This window comes from Chiloscyllium plagiosum, unplaced genomic scaffold, assembly GCF_037043375.1.
Source record: "Chiloscyllium plagiosum isolate Xiang-an unplaced genomic scaffold, Cpla_swu_hap1 HiC_scaffold_35, whole genome shotgun sequence".
Taxonomy (NCBI): domain Eukaryota; kingdom Metazoa; phylum Chordata; class Chondrichthyes; order Orectolobiformes; family Hemiscylliidae; genus Chiloscyllium; species Chiloscyllium plagiosum.
In genome coordinates, this window is record NW_028270173.1 from 9,013,252 (window position 1) to 9,034,822 (window position 21,571).

Sequence of the window (21,571 nt, forward strand, 5' to 3'; positions counted from 1 at the left end):
ACACTGTTTCAAAATGTAATAAAAACTTCTCCTCTTTGGCTAAAGTGCAATGTTTCTCCCTCCCTGTGGATTTTGAGTCTTTGTGGTACAGGTGTCGACATTGTTTTTAAGGCCAAGGTTGGGGGTGTGGGGGTAGATTGAGATATTTTGTTCGCTAGGGAGTCAGAGGATAATGGGGTGAGTAGGCAGGAAGATAGAGGTGATGCCACAGTCAGATCAGCTCAGATCTTATCGCAAGGCAGGGTCATCTTGAGGGGCTGAATGGCCTCCTCCCGATTGTTTGCTCATATTGGAAGGTCACCATTTTGAAGAGAGGTTTGGGATGTTCTGCTTGTCACCCTGGGGACTTGCTTGTCCCTGGAAAACACTGACCCATACCAGACTCTCTGCTCCTGGGGGTGACACCCCGAGGTGATATCAGAACAGGAAATCAGGGGTTTGGACCATGGGGCAGCTTCAAAGGAGCACCTTGAGGAGATGGGGTTTTGGGGAGGCAACTGCCAAATTAGAATTAGGCCATTCGGCCCAACGTGCACACACCGACCCATTGAAGAGTATTCTAGCCATACCCATTCCCCTACCCTATTACTCTATATTTCACCCCGACTAATGCACCTAACCTACAAATCCCTGAACACTGTACAATTTAGCATGGCCAATCCGTTCTAACCTGCACATCCTGAAACGCTATGGATAATTTACCATGGCCAATGCACTCTAACCTGCACATCTTTGGCTTGTGGGAGGAAACCGGAGCACTCAGAGGAAACCCACGCAGACACGGGGAGAATGTGCAAACTCCACACAGTCAATCACCCGAGGCTGGAGTCGAGCTTGGGTCCCTGGCGCTGTGAGGCAGCAGTGCTAACCCCTGAGCAGCAAAGGGATCTGAAAGCACAAATAAAATCTGGGATGATGGAGCTGAGAATCTGCATGCTTTATGAACAGCTCTGTCTGTCACCTTGAATGACAAATGCTCATACCCACCCTATGACTTGTTTCCCTGGAGTGTCGGAGGCTGAGGTGTGACCATATTGAAGTTTATACAGTCATGAGGGGCATGGGCAGGGTGAATAGGCAAGGTGTTTTCCCTGGGGTGGAGGAGTCCAAAACTAGAGGACATAGGTTTAGGGGGGAGAGGGGTGAGATTTAAAAGGGACCGAAAGGAGTAACCTTTTCACGCAGAGGGTGGTACGTGTATGGAATGAGCTGCCAGAGAATGTGGTGGAGGCTGGTACAACTGCATCATTTAAGAGGCATCTGGATGGGTATATGAACAGGAAGGGTTTGGAGGGACATGGACCAAGTGCTGGCAAATGGGACTAGGTCAGTTTAGGATATCTGCTTGATATGGACATGTTGGACTGCAGGGTCTGTTTGCGTGCTGTACCTCGCTATAACACTTGACATGCGGCTTTTCAAAGAGGGCCTCTGCTTTATATTGCGTCTCCACATTCATCCTCGCTGTCTGATGTAAACTTTCTCTGCATCTCTGCCCAGGTGTGGGAAGTCCCCACGCTTTCCCTCAATCAGGTTTCATTTTCAGCGTTAAATAAAGGGGACCTCAAGAGATCAGTTTCAAACCCGGGTAGAGATTTCCATCAGACATGACTCAAACCATTTGAAGGAAAGCACCTGACTCTCCAACACGAGACCACCCCCCAACCGACCCCACCCCCCCCAACCGACCCCACCCCCCCAACCTTCAACATCACCAACCCCCAACAGACCTGTAGCACTTTCCAGAAAAACATCAGGTTTACAGAAATATTTGCTGAAAATCTGCTGCCCCGCACCTCCCCCACCCCCCCCCCCCCATCCCCTTGGGAGGGGGGCAGCTTGGAGATAAAAAGCCCGAGGGGGAACTGTGCCATCGCCCTGCAGCGTGCGATATCCCCCATGTGAGTACCCAATTGGGTTGACCTGAAATTCGCTTCAAGTCAGTGAAACTCCCTGTTGTGCCAGGACAGAGCACTCGGATCATTCCCCCTCAGCCCGCAGCACAGCAGGCGTGCTTCACTGTCAGAGGCGCACTCTTGGGTGAAATTGCAAGGCCCTGTCAGTTTCTGCAGGAGGTGCTGGTCAGTTTCCCGGTTTATTCACGGTCAGCATCACCTGAACAGATGACTGATTATTTTCACAGTGCAGTTCCCTGGGACAGACTAGGCTGCAGTGTTTCCGGCGTTACGGAATTCCCTGCATTTTAAAAGAGGCGTGTGTGCTGTGAAGGTGTTGAACTTGCAGAACCAGTTGGGGGCAGCTATCTATTCTTGGGAGGTGCTTGGCAAGACAGACTTATCTCATTTTGAGATTTCAGCACTACACTGTGCACTGCAGAGACAAAGCCTGAGAATGTGTGCTCGACACCCTGCGTCTGTAGGTAAAAAGAAATAAAGTGTCTTCCTCTCTAGTTACTGAGAAACAAGTCAAATCAGCGAAATCACTGTTGAAAGAGACTGGATAAACTTCAAGAGGCAAGAGACTCCAGGCAATAAGAGAGACCGAGAGAGAGAGAAAGACACAGAAGGATTTAATAACATAAGGTGGGAACTTTAAAATAGAATGGAATAGAATAAAAACTTATTGTTGCGTGTACTTTTACACGAAAACTATAGGGAAACGTTTTCTAAATTTCCCCAACATGGCTCCCACATCAGTGACAGAAGTCATACATAATCATAAACGGAACGTAATATTCAGACACATTTCATCACAGTTCAGTTAGCGGTTCCTGGGCTCAGGGAAATCCAATAAGGAATGGCAGAATATCCTGAAGAGGCAGCTGGGATGAGACCTTCATTCTGAGATGAGACCGCTATTCTGGGATGAGACCTTCATTCCGGGATGAGACCTTCATTCCAGGCAGAGCCCGCCATTTCTGGGAATAGTTTAATTGTTAAAACTGGGTAGCATGGGCTGGTTGGGCCGAAGGGCCTGCCTGCATGCTGTAGGCCTCTATGTCTTCATGATTCCTGGCTGAGACAGCGTGCCAGGCCGCTGGAATGCCTGGAAGCTGAAGACGAAGGAGATCTTCACACGAGGAAGAGGCCTCAATGCTGGGAGACTGTTGCACTATGCCAAGACACCCACCCCTCCTCCTCCAGGTAGCTGGGCCCAACGAGGACCTGGACCCTCAGCCTAGCCCCTGAGTCCTGGTCAGCCAGGCAGGGTGGTGGGGTTGGGGGGAGTCAGCCTGGAACCTGCTCCTCCCTCGCCGGGAGACCCTGGGTGGGCTGGATCCGTGTCCTGCATGTCCATCGTGAGGCCTCCTCCCTCACCCGCTGCTCTCCGCTCTTGAAACGAAAGGCATGGAAGCGAAAAGAAAGAGCCAAAGAGAAAAAAGAAGGAAAGAGAACAAAGTTGATGAGAGCGGACGAATCTCGGATTCAGCCCCTTCCCTACTCCACCGCTATCTTGAAGAGATGGCTCTATGACTCTATACCAAAATACTGGAGGTATTACTGGACATGAAGCCTGTGTGCACGGCAACAGATTGTCGGATAATCTCAGGGCACAGGTCCTTCTGAAATGGAAAGCACACCCTAACCCCTCATAGCGTCCACTGTCCCCTTACCCCAAGAAGCACATTCCTTTATGTGGGAGAAGGGAAACCATTCTGACCGTGGAAGCCATTTTCCCTGCTTAGAGGAGACGTGCAAGCCACTGACTGGATTTGGCTGTGAAAGCCATTTCCCTGACTGGACAAAACACATTAGTTAAATCACCCTCTCACTGACAGTTCTGTTGCACCTCCACACCCACTGATGAGTCCCCCAGGGGGTCTCTCTCTCCATGGGGACTCTAGCTGAAACAATACTCCTGCAGGCAAGATGGCACCAAACTATTTAATATTGATTGTGTCTCACCACTAAAAGGTTGCGACCCGATCAGTTTCAACTGTTTAACTCATCAATGGTCTTAGACGAGTAGTGTTGTTAGCCCTTTTAATATTGTTAAACTATCTAACGTAGTGAGGCCTGTATTATTCTGTTATCAAGAGGCAGCCATTTGTAACTGTTTATGAACTGTATACGCCTGCAGCTGGGCGCTGGGGGCTAGGGCTCATGAGTGCGGAAAGGTCATTCCGAGGGGAAAGGTCGTTCCAAGGGGAGAGGTCATTCCAAGGGGAGAGGTCATTCCGAGGGGAGTGGTCATTCTGAGGGGAGTGGTCATTCCGAGGGGAGCGGTCATTCCGAAGGGAGTGGTCATTCCGAGGGGAGAGGTCATTCCGAGGGGAGTGGTCATTCCGAGGGGAGAGATCATTCCGATGGGAGAGGTCATTTCGAGGGGAGTGGTCATTCCGAGGGGAGCGGTCATTCCGAGGGGAGAGGTCATTGTCCCCTTCCCATGATATCGTGAAATAAATAAAATGTCAATTTCGCAAGGGTCTGTGTATGAGGTTTATTGGAAACAGACCATTTTTCCAACACTTTATCTCTTGTTGCCTTTTCAACAGTCCACCGGAAAAACAAGGGGCAGTTTATTCACCCACAGGCTGGTGTGTAGGTGGAAGGACTTGCCAGCAGAAGTGGTGGAGGCAGCTACAATTAGAACATTTGAAAGCTGTTTGGACAAGTACAGAGGTAGAAGGGTTTAGAGGGACATGGGCTAAATTTAAGCCAGTGGGACAGTCATTTCAGAAAGACAGATGGCACGAAGGGTCTGTACCCATGCTGTATGACTCTATGACTTCAGAATCAAATTACAACATTTCAAAGGCACCTGGATGGGTATATGAATAAGAAAGTTTAGAGGGATATGGGCCAAGTGCTGGCAAATGGGACTAGATAACTTGGGCTATCAGTTTGGTATGGACGTGTTGGACCGAAGGGTCTGTTTCTGTGCTGTACAGTTCTATGACTCTAGGACTCTAAAAGGAATTACTCAAAATGCCAAAATGCTTGTGTCAACAGTATGAGGTCATACCATGACAATGCCATCGCAGACGATGGGAGGGAAGGAAGGGATGGCCACTCAGAGTGTTCCGAGAAGGTTTGAGGAAACGATATCTGACTGGAAATGGATATAAACCTTCCCCACCCTACCACCCAGCAGGCAGGAAATTACTTAATTAAAAATATATGAAATCCCAGCACTTAACATGAACCAGCAGAAAGAAATGTTTATTCCTTCCTGTTAAATCTGACATCCACTAAACCCCACCACGCCCGACCCCACCAAGAAATTCAATGACATTACTGTCACTCTGCAATTACCATTGACCAGAGCTGAACTGAACTAGCCATAGAAATAGGAGACAGTGAGGTCTGCAGATGCTGGAGGTCAGAGTTGAGAGTGCGTTGCTGGAAAAGCACAGCAGGTCAGACAGCATCCGAGGAGCAGGAGAGTCGAGTTTCGGGCCAGAGTCTGATGAAGGGCTCTGGCCCGAAACATCGATTTTCCTGCTCCTCGGATGCTGTCTGACCTGCTGTGTTTTTCCAGCAACACACTCGCTAGCCATAGAAATAACTGGCTACAAGAGCAGGCCAGGCAATTGACTCACCTACTGTCTCTCCAAAGCCTGCCTAGCATCCACAAGGCCCGAGTCAGGAGTGTGGGGGAATACTCCCCGCTTGCCTGGATGGGGACACCTCCAACAACACTCAAGAAGCTTGACATCATCCAGGACCAAGCAGCCCCCACTCAATTGACTCCAGCTTCAACAGTCAGTCCCTTCAGCACCGTTACTCAGTAGCAGCGGTGTATACCATCCACAAGATGCACTGTAACAACTCACTAAGGCTCTTTCAAACCTATTACCTCCATCAAGCTGAAGGACACGGGCAGCAGACACAGGGGAACACTGTGTTCTTGATTTGTGTTCCTGACTTATGTTCCATCTAGGTGTCTGGGTCCAGACTCAGGAACTCCCTTTCTAACAGCATGGTGGGGTCTGTACACCAGATGTAGCTCCTGAAAGCAGCTCACTATCACTGTCTGAAGACCTGAGCAACAAATGTTGGCCAACTGCATCACATGACACAAGGAGCAAAGGACACATATGTTAAATCACATATTGACGGGGTGCAGCAAGGTGAGAGAGCAGAATGTGCATTCTTATAGCGCCTCTCAAACTCTGCAGCAGGAAGGCAATAACTGGCTGGGGGGACCCAGCCACAATGTGAGGACTGGAGTTTGACCAGTGCCTGTCACAATGTGGTCTACCATCTGACAATTGTTAACTTGTGAAAGAAAGTTGCAAAATATTCTGACAAATTATTTTCCTGATGATGGTTAGCGACAGTATTGATCTCGTGAAGCTGCTGCTGACCTTAAATTTGTTGAAGGTGGGGTGGGGAGTGGAACCTGAAATGTCCAGTGTATTCCTAAACAAGCAAAGAAATCCATTGAAGGTGTTTTTAAACACAGAACATAGGAGCAGGAGGAGGCCGTTCAGCCCGTCGAGACTGCCCCACTATTCAATATGGTCATGGCAAATCATCAAACTCAGTATCACGTTCCTTCCTCCTCCTCAAACCCTTTGACCCTTTACCCTCAAAAACCATATCTAACTCCTGCTTGAAAACATTCAGTGTTTTGACCTCAACCTCTCTCTCTGTGGCAGGGAGTTCCACAGCTCCCCACCCTCTGGGTGAATGAGGAAATACAAGGTGCAATGGTGAGCTGTCTGAGCTGGGACATCCTGCCAACTGGACTCTGCAGGGGCAGTGAAACCATCTCTCTTTCGGTCTGTGCACCAGGTCTCTCGCTGCAGTTATCCAGGGTCTTGGTGAGGCCACACCTTGGGTATTTAGATTAGATGAGATTCCCTACAGCGCGGAAACTGGCCCTTTGGCCCAACATGTCCACACCAACCCTCCAAAGAGTAACCCACCCAGACCCATACCCCTACTCATGCACCTAACACTACGCTGAAAAATGTATTGCTGGAAAAGCGCAGCAGGTCAGGCAGCTTTTCCAGCAACACATTTTTCAGCTCTGATCTCCAGCATCTGCAGTCCTCACTTTCTCCCACCTAACACTGTGGGCAATTTCCCATGGCCAATACACCTGACCTGCACATCTTTGGACTGTGGGAGGAAACCGGAGCACCGTCAGGAAACCCACACAGACATGGGGAGAATGTGCAAACTCCACACGACAGTCGCCCAAGGCTGGAATCAAACCTGGGTCCCTGGCGCTGTGAGCCAGCAGTGGTCTCCCAGTCTGGGGAAGGACAGTCTAACCAGTAAGGGATCCCACTGAATGTTCACCAGACTGATTCCCAGGATGTGGATTAGTGGTGCTGGAAGAGCACAGCAATTCAGGCAGCATCCGAGGACAGGCAAAATCGACGTTTCGGGCAAAAGCCCTTCATCAGGAATAAAGGCAGAGAGCCTGAAGCATAGGACTGAGCTATGAGGAAAGACTGGGCTTGTACTCGCTGGAATTTAGATGGAGGAGGGAGGATGGCAGAGAAATAGATCAAATCCTGATGGGACTGGGCAGGTTCGGTGCAGGAAGAAATGTTCCTGAAGCTGGGGATGTAACGAACTCGGGCTCAGGGTCTGTGAATAAAGGGTAGGCCATTCAGGACTGGGACAAGGAAGGATTTCTTCACTCAGAGAGTTGGGAACCGATGGAATTCTCTCCCACAGGAAGCTGCTGGGGCCAGTTCATGAGATAGATTCAAGAGGGAGCTGGAGGTGGCCCTTGCAGTTAAAGGGATGGGGGGGGGGGGCGGGGTATGGGGAAGGGGAGGGAATGGGATACTCAGGTTGCATGGTCAGCCATGGTCGTATAGGATGCTGGGGCAGGGTTGAGGGGCTGAATGGCCTATTTCTGTTTGCTCACTCTGTGTATCCTGGTGTGTTTCTCACAGCTCCCCGAGGCCCCCCTCCCCACTTCTCTCTCTGTTATATTTCTTGCATCTCTCTTGTGTCTGTCCAAGCAGCTGCAGTCCTCACTGCCCACTCTGTCTCTCCCTCCCTCTCTCTTCAGTGAGCCTGGACAGCTCGCTGTCCCCCCTCTCCGCTCTGGGTCACTCCGGGAATTGGGACGCTGGTGGGGAGGCGTTTGGATGAATTTGGTTGAGTGTGTGCCGCTCAATGAGAGCTGGCGACACTCGGGGTAAAGGGCTGGATGGACATCCCGGGCCAGGGCGCTCCGCTTTCCAATTTCCTTGCTCTCGAAAGGATTGAATGAATCCACTTTGGAAATTCCCCAGTCCCGCCCCCAGCCCGGACTGTGCTTTCCCCCTGGGAGGATGTTGGGGGAAACGGCTCACACTCAGAGCACAGCAAGAGTCCATCCACACGGACACTATGCCGTTAAAGGGCTGCATTGAAAAGCACCTCATGTCCTATTCCTTGGTGGTGAGTGCTCTCTTCATCATCTCCAACATTGCTCTGGCCCTGTACGTGCGCAGGTTTGCTTCCCAGGTAAGGGAATTCCTCTCTCTCTCTCTCTCTCTCTGTATTCTCTATCGTGTTCTGGGAACTTGCTGCCAGCGGACTGTCCCTCGAACCAGCCAGACATCGTCTTTATTTTTATGAAACAGTACAAATGACAAGCAGACAGTTAACATCAGCAGCCGGATACAGAGGAACAGCAATTTACAGGGACGAAGGGGGGCAGCGAGTCCAGAGCAGCCCATCCCCACCGACTAACCTCAAATCCCCCCAAATTAACAGGAACAAACAGACACCAGACGGTGCAGTCCAAGAGGGCACGGTGCCCAGCGTGCAGGCCAGCCCGTCCCTCCTATCCCTCCACCCGGACACTGCAAGGCAGACCGGCCCCCAGGCCATTCCGGCTCTCACACTCATCCTCTTCGGAAAGACACGCTCAGCGCACTGACAGGCAGTCAGGACCGAACCACACTCACCACAGGTAGTGCAGCACTCCCCTCAGTACTGACCCTCTGACAGTGTGACACTCCCCCAGTACTGTACCTCTGACAGTGCAGCACTCCCCCAGTACTGACCCTCTGACAGTGCGGCACTCCCTCAGCACTGACTCACTGACAGTGCAGCACTCCCTCAGTACTGACCCTCTGACAGTGCAGCACTCCCTCAGCACTGTACCTCTGACAGTGCGGCACTCCCTCAGCACTGTACCTCTGACAGTGCAGCACTCCCTCAGCACTGTACCTCTGACAGTGCGGCACTCCCTCAGCACTGTACCTCTGACAGTGCGGCACTCCCTCAGTATGACCCTCTGACAGTGCGGCACTCCCTCAGTACTGACCCTCTGACAGTGCAGCACTCCCTCAGCACTGACCCTCTGACAGTGCGGCACTCCCTCAGTACTGACCCTCTGACAGTGCGGCACTCCCTCAGTACTGACCCTCTGACAGTGCGGCACTCCCTCAGTACTGACCCTCTGACAGTGCGGCACTCCCTCAGCACTGACTCACTGACAGTGCAGCACTCCCTCAGCACTGTACCTCTGACAGTGCGGCACTCCCTCAGCACTGTACCTCTGACAGTGCGGCACTCCCTCAGTATGACCCTCTGACAGTGCGGCACTCCCTCAGTACTGACCCTCTGACAGTGCGGCACTCCCTCAGCACTGACCCTCTGACAGTGCGGCACTCCCTCAGTACTGACCCTCTGACAGTGCGGCACTCCCTCAGTACTGACCCTCTGACAGTGCGGCACTCCCCCAGTACTGACCCTCTGACAGTGCGGCACTCCCTCAGTACTGACCCTCTGACAGTGCGGCACTCCCAAAGCACTGACCCTCTGACAGTGCGGCACTCCCTCAGTACTGACCCTCTGACAGTGCGGCACTCCCTCAGTACTGACCCTCTGACAGTGCAGCACTCCCTCAGTACTGACCCTCTGACAGTGCGACACTCCCTCAGCACTGACCCACTGACAGTGCGACACTCTCTCAGTACTGACCCTCTGACAGTGCTGCACTCCCCCAGTACTGACCATCTGACAGTGCAGCACTCCCCCAGTACTGATCCTCTGACAGTGCAGCACTCCCTCAGCACTGACCCTCTGACAGTGCAGCACTCCCCCAGTACTGACCCTCTGACAGTGCAACACTCCCTCAGTACAGACCCTCTGACAGTGCGGCACTCCCCCAGTACAGACCCTCTGACAGTGCAGCACTCACTCAGCACTGACCCTCTGACAGTGCGGCACTCCCTCAGTACTGACCCTCTGACAGTGCAGCACTCCCCCAGTACTGACCCTCTGACAGTGCGACACTCACTCAGTACAGACCCTCTGACAGTGCAGCACTCCCCCAGTACAGACCCTCTGACAGTGCAGCACTCCCTCAGCACTGACCCTCTGACAGTGCGGCACTCCCTCAGTACTGACCCTCTGACAGTGCAGCACTGCCTCAGTACAGACCCTCTGACAGTGCAGCATTCCCTCAGTACTGACCCTCTGATAGTGCAGCACTCACTAAGTACAGACCCTCTGACAGTGCGGCACTCCCTCAGTACTGACCCTCTGACAGTGCGGCACTCCCTCAGTACTGAACCCTCTGACAGTGCAGCACTCCCTCAGTACTGACCCTCTGACAGTGCGGCACTCCCTCAGTACTGACCCTCTGACAGTGCGACACTCCCTCAGTACAGACCCTCTGACAGTGCGGCACTCCCTCAGTACTGACCCTCTGATAGTGCGACACTCCCTCAGTACTGACCCTCTGACAGTGCAGCACTCCCTCAGCACTGACCCTCTGACAGTGCAGCACTCCCTCAGTTCTGACTCTCTGACAGCGCAGCACTCCCTCAGTACTGACCCTCTGACGGTGCAGCACTCCTTCAGCACTGACCCTCTGACAGTGCAGCACTCCCTCAGTTCTGACCCTCTGACAGCGCAGCACTCCCTCAGTACTGACCCTGTGACAGTGCAGCACTCCCTCAGCACTGACCCTCTGATAGTGCAGCACTCCCTCAGTACTGACCCTCTGACAGTGCAGCATTCCCTCAGTACCGACCCTCTGACAGTGCAGCACTCACTCAGTACAGACCCTCTGACAGTGCGGCACTCCCTCAGTACTGACCCTCTGACAGTGCAGCACTCCCTCAGTACTGACCCTCTGACAGTGCAGCACTCCCTCAGCACTGATCCTCTGACAGTGCAGCACTCCCTCAGTACTGACCCTCTGACAGTGTGGCACTCCCTCAGTACTGACCATCTGACAATGCAGCACTCCCTCAGTACTGACCCTCTGACAGTGCGGCACTCCCTCAGTACTGACCCTCTAACAGTGCGGCACTCCCTCAGCACTGACCCTCTGACAGTGCGGCACTCCCTCAGCACTGACCCTCTGACAGTGTGGCACTCCCTCAGTACTGATCATCTGACAGTGCAGCATTCCCTCAGTACTGACCCTCTGACAGTGTGGCACTCCCTCAGTACTGACCCTCTGACAGTGCAGCACTCCCTCAGTACTGACCCTCTGACAGTGCAGCACTCCCTCAGCACTGACCCTCTGACAGTGCGGCACTCCCTCAGTACTGACCCTCTGACAGTGCGGCACTCCCTCAGCACTGACTCTCTGAGAGTGCAGCACTCACTCAGTACAGACCCTCTGACAGTGCGGCACTCCCTCAGTACTAACCCTCTGACAGTACAGCACTCCCTCAGTACTGACCATCTGACAGTGCGGCACTCCCTCAGTACTGACCCTCTGACAGTGCAGCACTCCCTCAGTACTGACCATCTGACAGTGCGGCACTCCCTCAGTACTGACCCTCTGACAGTGCAGCACTCCCTCAGTATTGACCCTCTAACAGTGCGGCACTCCCCCAGCAATGACCCTCTGACAGTGTGGCACTCCCTCCGCACTGACCCTCTGACAGTGCGGCACGCCCTCAGTACTGATCCTCTGACAGTGCAGCACTCCCTCAGTATTGACCCTCTGACAGTGCAACACTCCCTCAGTACTGATCCTCTGACAGTGCGACACTCCCTCAGTACTGACCCTCTGACAGTGCAGCACTCCCTCAGCACTGACCCTCTGACAGTGCAGCACTCCCTCAGTACTGATCCTCTGACAGTGCGGCACTCCCTCAGTACTGACCCTCTGACAGTGCGGCACTCCCTCAGTACTGATCCTCTGACAGTGCGACACTCCCTCAGTACTGACCCTCTGACAGTGCGGCACTCCCTCTGTACTGACCCTCTGACAGTGCAGCACTCTCTCAGTACTGACCCTCTGACAGTGCGACACTCCCCCAGTACTGACCCTCTGACAGTGCGACACTCCCTCAGCACTGACCCTCTGACAGTGCGGCACTCCCTCAGTACTGACCCTCTGACAGTGCAGCACTCCCTCAGTACTGACCCTCTGATAGTGCAGCACTCACTCAGTACTGACCCTCTGACAGTGCGGCACTCCCTCAGTACTGACCATCTGATAGTGCGACACTCCCTTAGTACTGACCCTCTGACAGTGCAGCACTCCCTCAGCACTGACCCTCTGACAGTGCGGCACTCCCTCAGTACTGACCCTCTGACAGTGCGGCACTCCCTCAGTACTGACCCTCTGACAGTGCGGCACTCCCTCAGTACTGACCCTGTGACAGTGCAGCACTCCCTCAGTACTGACCCTCTGACAGTGCAGCACTCCCTCAGCATTGACCCTCTGACAGTGCGGCACACCCTCAGTACTGACCCTCTGACAGTGCAGCACTCCCTCAGTACTGACCCTCTGACAGTGCAGCACTCCCTCAGTACTGACCCTCTGATAGTGCAGCACTCACTCAGTACTGACCCTCTGACAGTGCGGCACTACCTCAGTACTGACCATCTGATAGTGCGACACTCCCTTAGTACTGACCCTCTGACAGTGCAGCACTCCCTCAGCACTGACCCTCTGACAGTGCGGCACTCCCTCAGTACTGACCCTCTGACAGTGCGGCACTCCCTCAGTACTGACCCTGTGACAGTGCAGCACTCCCTCAGTACTGACCCTCTGACAGTGCAGCACTCCCTCAGCATTGACCCTCTGACAGTGCGGCACACCCTCAGTACTGACCCTCTGACAGTGCAGCATTCCCTCAGTACTGACCCTCTGACAGTGCAGCATTCCCTCAGTATGACCCTCTAACAGTGCTGCATTCCCTCAGCACTGACCCTCTGACAGTGCGGCACTCCCTCAGCACTGACCCTCTGACACTGCGATACCCCCTCAGTACTGACCCTCTAACAGTGCTGCAATCCCTCAGCACTGACCCTCTGACAGTGCAGCACTCCCTCAGTACTGACCCTCTAACAGTGCTGCATTCCCTCAGCACTGACCCTCTGACAGTGCGGCACTCCCTCAGTACTGACCCTCTGACAGTGCAGCACTCCCTCAGTACTGACCCTCTGACAGTGTGGCACTCCCTCAGTACTGACCCTCTGACAGTGCGGCACTCCCTCAGTATGACCCTCTGACAGTGCGGCACTCCCTCAGCACTGACCCTCCGACAGTGTGGCACTCCCTCAGTACTGACCCTCTGAGAGTGCAGCACTCCCTCAGTACTAACCCTCTGACAGTGCAGCACTCCCTCAGTACTAACCCTCTGACAGTGCAGCACTCCCTCAGTACTGACCCTCTAACAGTGCGGCACTCCCTCAGCAATGACCCTCTGACAGTGTGGCACTCCCTCCGCACTGACCCTCTGACAGTGCGGCACTCCCTCAGTACTGATCCTCTGACAGTGCGGCACTCCCTAAGTACAGACCCTCTGACAGTGCAGCACTCACTCAGTACAGACCCTCTGACAGTGCGGCACTCCCTCAGTACTGACCCTCTGACAGTGCAGCACTCCCTCAGCACTGACCCTCTGATAGTGCGACACTCCCTCAGTACTGACCCTCTGATAGTGCGACACTCCCTCAGTACTGACCCTCTGACAGTGCGGCACTCCCTCAGTACTGACCCTCTGATAGTGCGACACTCCCTCAGTACTGACCCTCTGACAGTGCAGCACTCCCTCAGTACTGACCCTCTGATAGTGCGACACTCCCTCAGTACTGACCCTCTGATAGTGCGGCACTCCCTCAGTACTGACCCTCTGACAGTGCAGCACTCCCTCAGTACTGACCCTCTGACAGTGCGGCACTCCCTCAGTACTGACCCTCTGATAGTGCGACACTCCCTCAGTACTGACCCTCTGACAGTGCAGCACTCCCTCAGCACTGATCCTCTGACAGTGCAGCACTCCCTCAGTACTGACCCTCTGACAGTGCAGCACTGCCTAAGTACAGACCCTCTGACAGTGCAGCACTCACTCAGTACAGACCCTCTGACAGTGTGGCACTCCCTCAGTACTGACCCTCTGACAGTGTGGCACTCCCTCAGTACTGACCCTCTGACAGTGCAGCACTCCCTCAGTACTGACCCTCTGACAGTGCAGCACTCCCTCAGCACTGACCCTCTGACAGTGCGGCACTCCCTCAGCTCTGACCCTCTGACAGTGCGGCACTCCCTCAGTACTAACCCTCTGACAGTGCAGCACTCCCTCAGTACTGACCATCTGATAGTGCGGCACTCCCTCAGTACTGACCCTCTGACAGTGCAGCACTCCCTCAGTACTGACCATCTGACAGTGCGGCACTCCCTCAGTACTGACCCTCTGACAGTGCAGCACTCCCTCAGTACTGACCCTCTAACAGTGCGGCACTCCCTCAGCAATGACCCTCTGACAGTGTGGCACTCCCTCCGCACTGACCCTCTGACAGTGCGGCACTCCCTCAGTACTGATCCTCTGACAGTGCAGCACTCCCTCAGTATTGACCCTCTGACAGTGCAACACTCCCTCAGTACTGATCCTCTGACAGTGCGACACTCCCTCAGTATTGACCCTCTGACAGTGCGACACTCCCTCAGTACTGACCCTCTGACAGTGCAGCACTCCCTCAGCACTGACCCTCTGACAGTGCAGCACTCCCTCAGTACTGATCCTCTGACAGTGCGGCACTCCCTCAGTACTGACCCTCTGACAGTGCGGCACTCCCTCAGTACTGATCCTCTGACAGTGTGACACTCCCTCAGTACTGACCCTCTGACAGTGCGGCACTCCCTCAGTACTGACCCTCTGACAGTGCGGCACTCCCTCAGTACTGACCCTCTGACAGTGCGGCACTCCCTCAGTACTGATCCTCTGACAGTGCGGCACTCCCTCAGTACTGATCCTCTGACAGTGCGACACTCCCTCAGTACTGACCCTCTGACAGTGCGACACTCCTTCAGCACTGACTCTCTGACAGTGCAGCACTCCCTCAGTACTGATCCTCTGACAGTGCAGCACTCCCTCAGTACTGATCCTCTGACAGTGCAGCACTCCCTCAGCACTGACCCTTCAATGCGTAGAGTAATGCTTGCAGCCTTGTTGTTGCCTGCACATCATGGCTTTGTCTCTGCAGAGTGAAAAGTACAGAAAGTAACACCATTCTGTCACCGCCCCACTCAACCCGCCCTTTCTTCCTGACTCCTGCAAACCCTGCTCAGACCTGTCCCAGATAAACCTTACTCAGACCTGCCCCCGGATAATCCCTGCTCAGACCTGCCCCGGATAATCCTTACTCAGACCTGTCCCGGATAAACCTTGCTCAGACCTGTCCCGGATAATCCTTGCTCAGACCTGTCCCGGATAATCCCCGCTCAGACCTGCCCCCAGCTAATCCCTGCTCAGACCTGTCCCGGATAAACCTTACTCAGACCTGCCCCGGACAAACCTTACTCAGACCTGCCCCGGATAATCCCTGCTCACCCGCCCCGGATAATCCCTGCTCAGTCCTGCCTCGGATAATCCCTGCTCAGACCCACCCCGGATAATCCCGGCTCAGATCCGCCCCGGATAATCCCTGCTCTGACCTCTTCGGGATAATCCCTGCTCAGACCCACCCGGATAATCCCGGCTCAGGTCCGCCCCGGATATTCCCTGCTCTGACCTCTGCCGGATAATCCCTGCTCAGTCCTGCCCCGGATAATCCCTGCTCAGACCCGCCCCGGATAATCCCGGCTCAGTTCCGCCCCAGATAATCCCTGCTTTGACCTCTTCCGGATAATCCCTGCTCAGACCTGTCCCGGATAATCCCTGCTCAGACCAGCCCTGGATATTCCCTGCTCAGACCTGCCCCCGGATAATCCCTGCTCAGACCTGCCCCCGGATAATCCCTGCTCAGAACTTTCTTTTTACATTACATTACAGTGTGGAAACAGGCCCTTCGGCCCAACATATCCACACCGACCCGCCGTAGCGCAACCCACCCATACCCCTACATTTAACTCTTACCTAACACTACAGACAATTTAGCATGGCCAATTCACCTAACCTGCACATCTTTGGACTGTGGGAGGAAACCGGAGCACCCGGAGGAAACCCACGCAGACACGGGGAGAATGTGCAAACTCCACACAGTCAGTCGCCTGGGGCGGGAATTGAACCCGGGTCTCTGGCGCTGTGAGGCAACAGTGCTAACCACTGTGCCACCGTGCCGCACAGCTGCCCCCGGATATTCCCTGCTCAGACCAGTCCCGGATAATCCCGTCACAGACCTGTCCTGGATAATCCCTGCTCAGACCTGATCCGGATATTCCCTGCTCAGACCTGCCCTGGATAATCCCTGCTCAGACTTTCCCCGGATAATCTCTGCTCCGACCTGCCCTGGATAATCCCTGCTCAGACCTGTCCCGGATAATCCCTGCTCAGACTCGTCCTGAATAATCCCTGCTCAGACCTGTCCCGGATAATCCCTGCTCAGACCTGTCCCAGATAATCCCTGCTCAGTCCTGCCCGGATAATCCCTGCTCAGACCCGCCCCGGATAATCCCTGCTCAGACCTGATCCGGATAAACCCTGCTCAGACCTGCCCCGGATAATCCGTGCTCAGACCTGCCCCGGATAATCTCTGCTCAGACCTGTCCCGGATAATCCGTGCTCAGACCTGCCCCGTATAATCCCTGCTCAGACCTGTCCCGGATAATCCCTGCTCAGACCTGCCCCGGATAATCCCTGCTCAGACCCGTCCCGAATAATCCCTGCTCAGACCTGTCCCGGATAATCCCTGCTCAGACCTGTCCCGGATAATCCCTGCTCAGTCCTGCCCGGATAATCCCTGCTCAGACCCGCCCCGGATAATCCCGGCTCAGACCTGTCCCGGATAATCCCTGCTCAGACCTGTCCCAGATAATCCCTGCTCAGTCCTGCCCGGATAATCCCTGCTCAGACCCGCCCCGGATAATCCCTGCTCAGACCTGATCCGGATAAACCCTGCTCAGACCAGTCCCGGATAATCCCGGCTCAGACCTGTCCCGGATAATCCCTGCTCAGACCTGATCCGGATATTCCCTGCTCAGACCTGCCCCGGATAATCCCTGCTCAGACCCGCCCCGGATAATCCCGGCTCAGATCCACCCCGGATAATCCCTGCTTTGACCTCTTCCGGATAATCCCTGCTCAGACCTGTCCCGGATAATCCCTGCTCAGACCCGCCCGGGATATTCCCTGCTCAGATCTGTCCCGGATAATCCATGCTCAGACCTGTCCCGGATAATCCCTGCTCAGACCAGCCCTGGATATTCCCTGCTCAGACCTGTCCTGGAAAAACCTTGCTCAGACCTGCCCCCGGATAATCCCTGCTCAGACCTGCCCCGGATAAATCCTGCTCAAACCTGCCCCGGATAATCCCTGCTCAGAACTTTCTTTTTACATTACATTACAGTGTGGAAACAGGCCCTTCGGCCCAACAAGTCCACACCGCCCCGCCGAAGCGCAACCCACCCATACCCCTACATTTACCCCTTACCTAACACTACAGACAATTTAGCATGGCCAATTCACCTAACCTGCACATCCTTGGACTGTGGGAGGAAACCGGAGCACCCGGAGGAAACCCACACAGACACGGGGAGAACGTGCAAACTCCACACAGTCAGTCGCCTGGGGCGGGAATTGAACCCGGGTCTCTGGCGCTGTGAGGCAGCAGTGCTAACCACTGTGCCACCGTGCCGCACAGCTGCCCCCGGATATTCCCTGCTCAGACCAGTCCCGGATAATCCCGGCTCAGACCTGTCCCGGATAATCCCTGCTCAGACCTGATCCGGATATTCCCTGCTCAGACCTGCCCCGGATAATCCCTGCTCAGACCTGCCCCGGATATTCCCTGCTCAGACCTGCCCCAGATAAACCCTGCTCAGACCTGCCCCGGATAATCCCTGCTCAGACTTTCCCCGGATAATCACTGCTCCGACCTGCCCTGGATAATCCCTGCTCAGTCCTGCCCCCGGAAGACCCCTGCTCAGACCTGCCCCGGATAATCCCTGCTCAGACCCGTCCCGAATAATCCCTGCTCAGTCCTGCCCGGATAATCCCTGCTCAGACCTGCCCCAGATAATCCCTGCTCAGACCTGATCCGTATATTCCCTGCTCAGACCTGCCCCGGATAAACCCTGCTCAGACCTGCCCCGGATAATCCCCGCTCAGACCTTCCCCGGATAATCACTGCTCCGACCTGCCCTGGATAATCCCTGCTCAGACCTGCCCCGGATAATCCCTGCTCAGACCTGCCCCGGATAATCCATGCTCAGACCTGTCCCGGATAATCCCTGCTCAGACCTGTCCCGGATAATCTCTGCTCAGTCCTGCCCCCGGATAATCCCTGCTCAGACCTGCCCTGGATAATCCCGGCTCAGACCCGCCCCCGGATAATCCCTGCTCAGACCTATCCTCGGATAATCCCTGCTCAGACCTGCCCTGGATAATCCCTGCTCAGACCTGCCCCGGATCAACCCGGTTCATACCCGCCACGGATAATCCCTGCTCAGACCTGCCCGGGATAATCCCGGCTCAGACCCGCCACGGATAATCCCTGCTCAGACTTTCCCCGGATAATCACTGCTCCGACCTGCCCTGGATAATCCCTGCTCAGTCCTGCCCCCGGACGACCCCTGCTCAGACCAGCCCCGGATAACCCCTGCTCAGACAAGTCCCGAATAATCCCTGCTCAGACCTGTCCCGGATAATCCCTGCTCAGACCTGTCCCGGATAATCCCTGCTCAGTCCTGCCCGGATAATCCCTGCTCAGACCTGCCCCGGATAATCCCTGCTCAGACCTGATCCGGATATTCCCTGCTCAGACCTGCCCCGGATAATCCCTGCTCAGACCTGTCCCGGATAATCCCTGCTCAGACCTGCCCCGTATAATCCATGCTCAGACCTGTCCCGGATAATCCCTGCTCAGACCTGTCCCGGATAATCTCTGCTCTGTCCTGCCCCCGGATAATCCTTGCTCAGACCTGCCCCGGATAATCCCGGCTCAGACCCGCCCCCGGATAATCCCTGCTCAGACCTGCCCCGGATAATCCCTGCTCAGACCTGCCCCGGATAATCCCGGTTCATACCCGCCACGGATTATCCCTGCTCAGACCTGCCCGGGATAATCCCGGCTCAGACCCGCCACGGATAATCCCTGCTCAGACCTGCCCCGGATAATCCCTGCTCAATCCTGCCCCGGATAATCCCTGCTCAGTCCTGCCTCGGATAATCCCTGCTCACACCTGCCCCCGGATAAACCCTGCTCAGACCTGCCCTGAAAAATCCCTGCTCAGACCTGCACCTGGATAATCCCGGCTCAGACCGGCCCCGGATAATCCCTGCTCAGACCTATCCCGGACAATCCCTCCTCAGACCTGCCCCGGATAATCCCTGCTCAGACCTGCCCCGGATAATCCCTGCTCAGACCTGATCCGGATATTCCCTGCTCAGACCTGCCCCGGATAATCCCTGCTCAGACCCGCCCCGGATAATCCCGGCTCAGATCCACCCCGGATAATCCCTGCTTTGACCTCTTCCGGATAATCCCTGCTCAGACCTGTCCCGGATAATCCCTGCTCAGACCCGCCCGGGATATTCCCTGCTCAGATCTGTCCCGGATAATCCATGCTCAGACCTGTCCCGGATAATCCCTGCTCAGACCAGCCCTGGATATTCCCTGCTCAGACCTGTCCTGGAAAAACCTTGCTCAGACCTGCCCCCGGATAATCCCTGCTCAGACCTGCCCCGGATAAATCCTGCTCAAACCTGCCCCGGATAATCCCTGCTCAGAACTTTCTTTTTACATTACATTACAGTGTGGAAACAGGCCCTTCGGCCCAACAAGTCCACACCGCCCCGCCGAAGCGCAACCCACCCATACCCCTACATTTACCCCTTACCTAACACTACAGACAATTTAGCATGGCCAATTCACCTAACCTGCACATCCTTGGACTGTGGGAGGAAACCGGAGCACCCGGTGGAAACCCACGCAGACACGGGGAGAACGTGCAAACTCCACACAGTCATTCGCCTGGGGCGGGAATTGAACCCGGGTCTCTGGCGATGTGAGGCAGCAGTGCTAACCACTGTGCCACCGTGCCGCACAGCTGCCCCCGGATATTCCCTGCTCAGACCAGTCCCGGATAATCCCGGCTCAGACCTGTCCCGGATAATCCCTGCTCAGACCTGATCCGGATATTCCCTGCTCAGACCTGCCCCGGATAATCCCTGCTCAGACCTGCCCCGGATATTCCCTGCTCAGACCTGCCCCAGATAAACCCTGCTCAGACCTGCCCCGGATAATCCCTGCTCAGACTTTCCCCGGATAATCACTGCTCCGACCTGCTCTGGATAATCCCTGCTCAGTCCTGCCCCCGGAAGACCCCTGCTCAGACCTGCCCCGGATAATCCCTGCTCAGACCCGTCCCGAATAATCCCTGCTCAGACCTGTCCCGGATAATCCCTGCTCAGTCCTGCCCGGATAATCCCTGCTCAGACCTGCCCCAGATAATCCCTGCTCAGACCTGATCCGTATATTCCCTGCTCAGACCTGCCCCGGATAAACCCTGCTCAGACCTGCCCCGGATAATCCCCGCTCAGACTTTCCCCGGATAATCACTGCTCCGACCTGCCCTGGATAATCCCTGCTCAGACCTGCCCCGGATAATCCCTGCTCAGACCTGCCCTGGATAATCCCTGCTCAGACCTGCCCCGGATAATCCATGCTCAGACCTGTCCCGGATAATCCCTGCTCAGACCTGTCCCGGATAATCTCTGCTCAGCCCTGCCCCCGGATAATCCCTGCTCAGACCTGCCCTGGATAATCCCGGCTCAGACCCGCCCCTGGATAATCCCTGCTCAGACCTATCCTCGGATAATCCCTGCTCAGACCTGCCCCGGATAATCCCTGCTCAGACCTGCCCCGGATCAACCCGGTTCATACCCGCCACGGATAATCCCTGCTCAGGCCTGCCCGGGATAATCCCGGCTCAGACCCGCCACGGATAATCCCTGCTCAGACTTTCCCCGGATAATCACTGCTCCGACCTGCCCTGGATAATCCCTGCTCAGTCCTGCCCCCGGACGACCCCTGCTCAGACCTGCCCCGGATAACCCCTGCTCAGACAAGTCCCGAATAATCCCTGCTCAGACCTGTCCCGGATAATCCCTGCTCAGACCTGTCCCGGATAATCCCTGCTCAGTCCTGCCCGGATAATCCCTGCTCAGACCTGCCCCGGATAATCCCTGCTCAGACCTGATCCGGATATTCCCTGCTCAGACCAGCCCTGGATAATCCCTGCTCAGACCTGCCCCGGATAATCCCTGCTCAGACCTGACCCGTATAATCCA

At 55.1% G+C, this 21,571-nt stretch overlaps 1 protein-coding gene across 3 annotated transcripts in view; it reads left to right on the forward strand.

The window, feature by feature from the left end:
* Positions 1-8,076: 8,076 nt before the first annotated feature.
* Positions 8,077-21,571, forward strand: part of LOC122547938 (tumor necrosis factor ligand superfamily member 15-like) — an 85,559-nt gene continuing 72,064 nt past the window's right edge. For 2 of the 3 annotated variants that reach the window (XM_087978831.1, XM_087978834.1), the window contains exon 1: positions 8,077-8,381. In XM_087978831.1, the coding sequence (XP_087834957.1) occupies positions 8,142-8,381 (240 nt within the window). In that variant the 5' untranslated portion in view covers positions 8,077-8,141. The remainder of the gene's footprint in view (positions 8,382-21,571) is intronic. The other variant, XM_087978832.1, reaches the window with a different exon arrangement.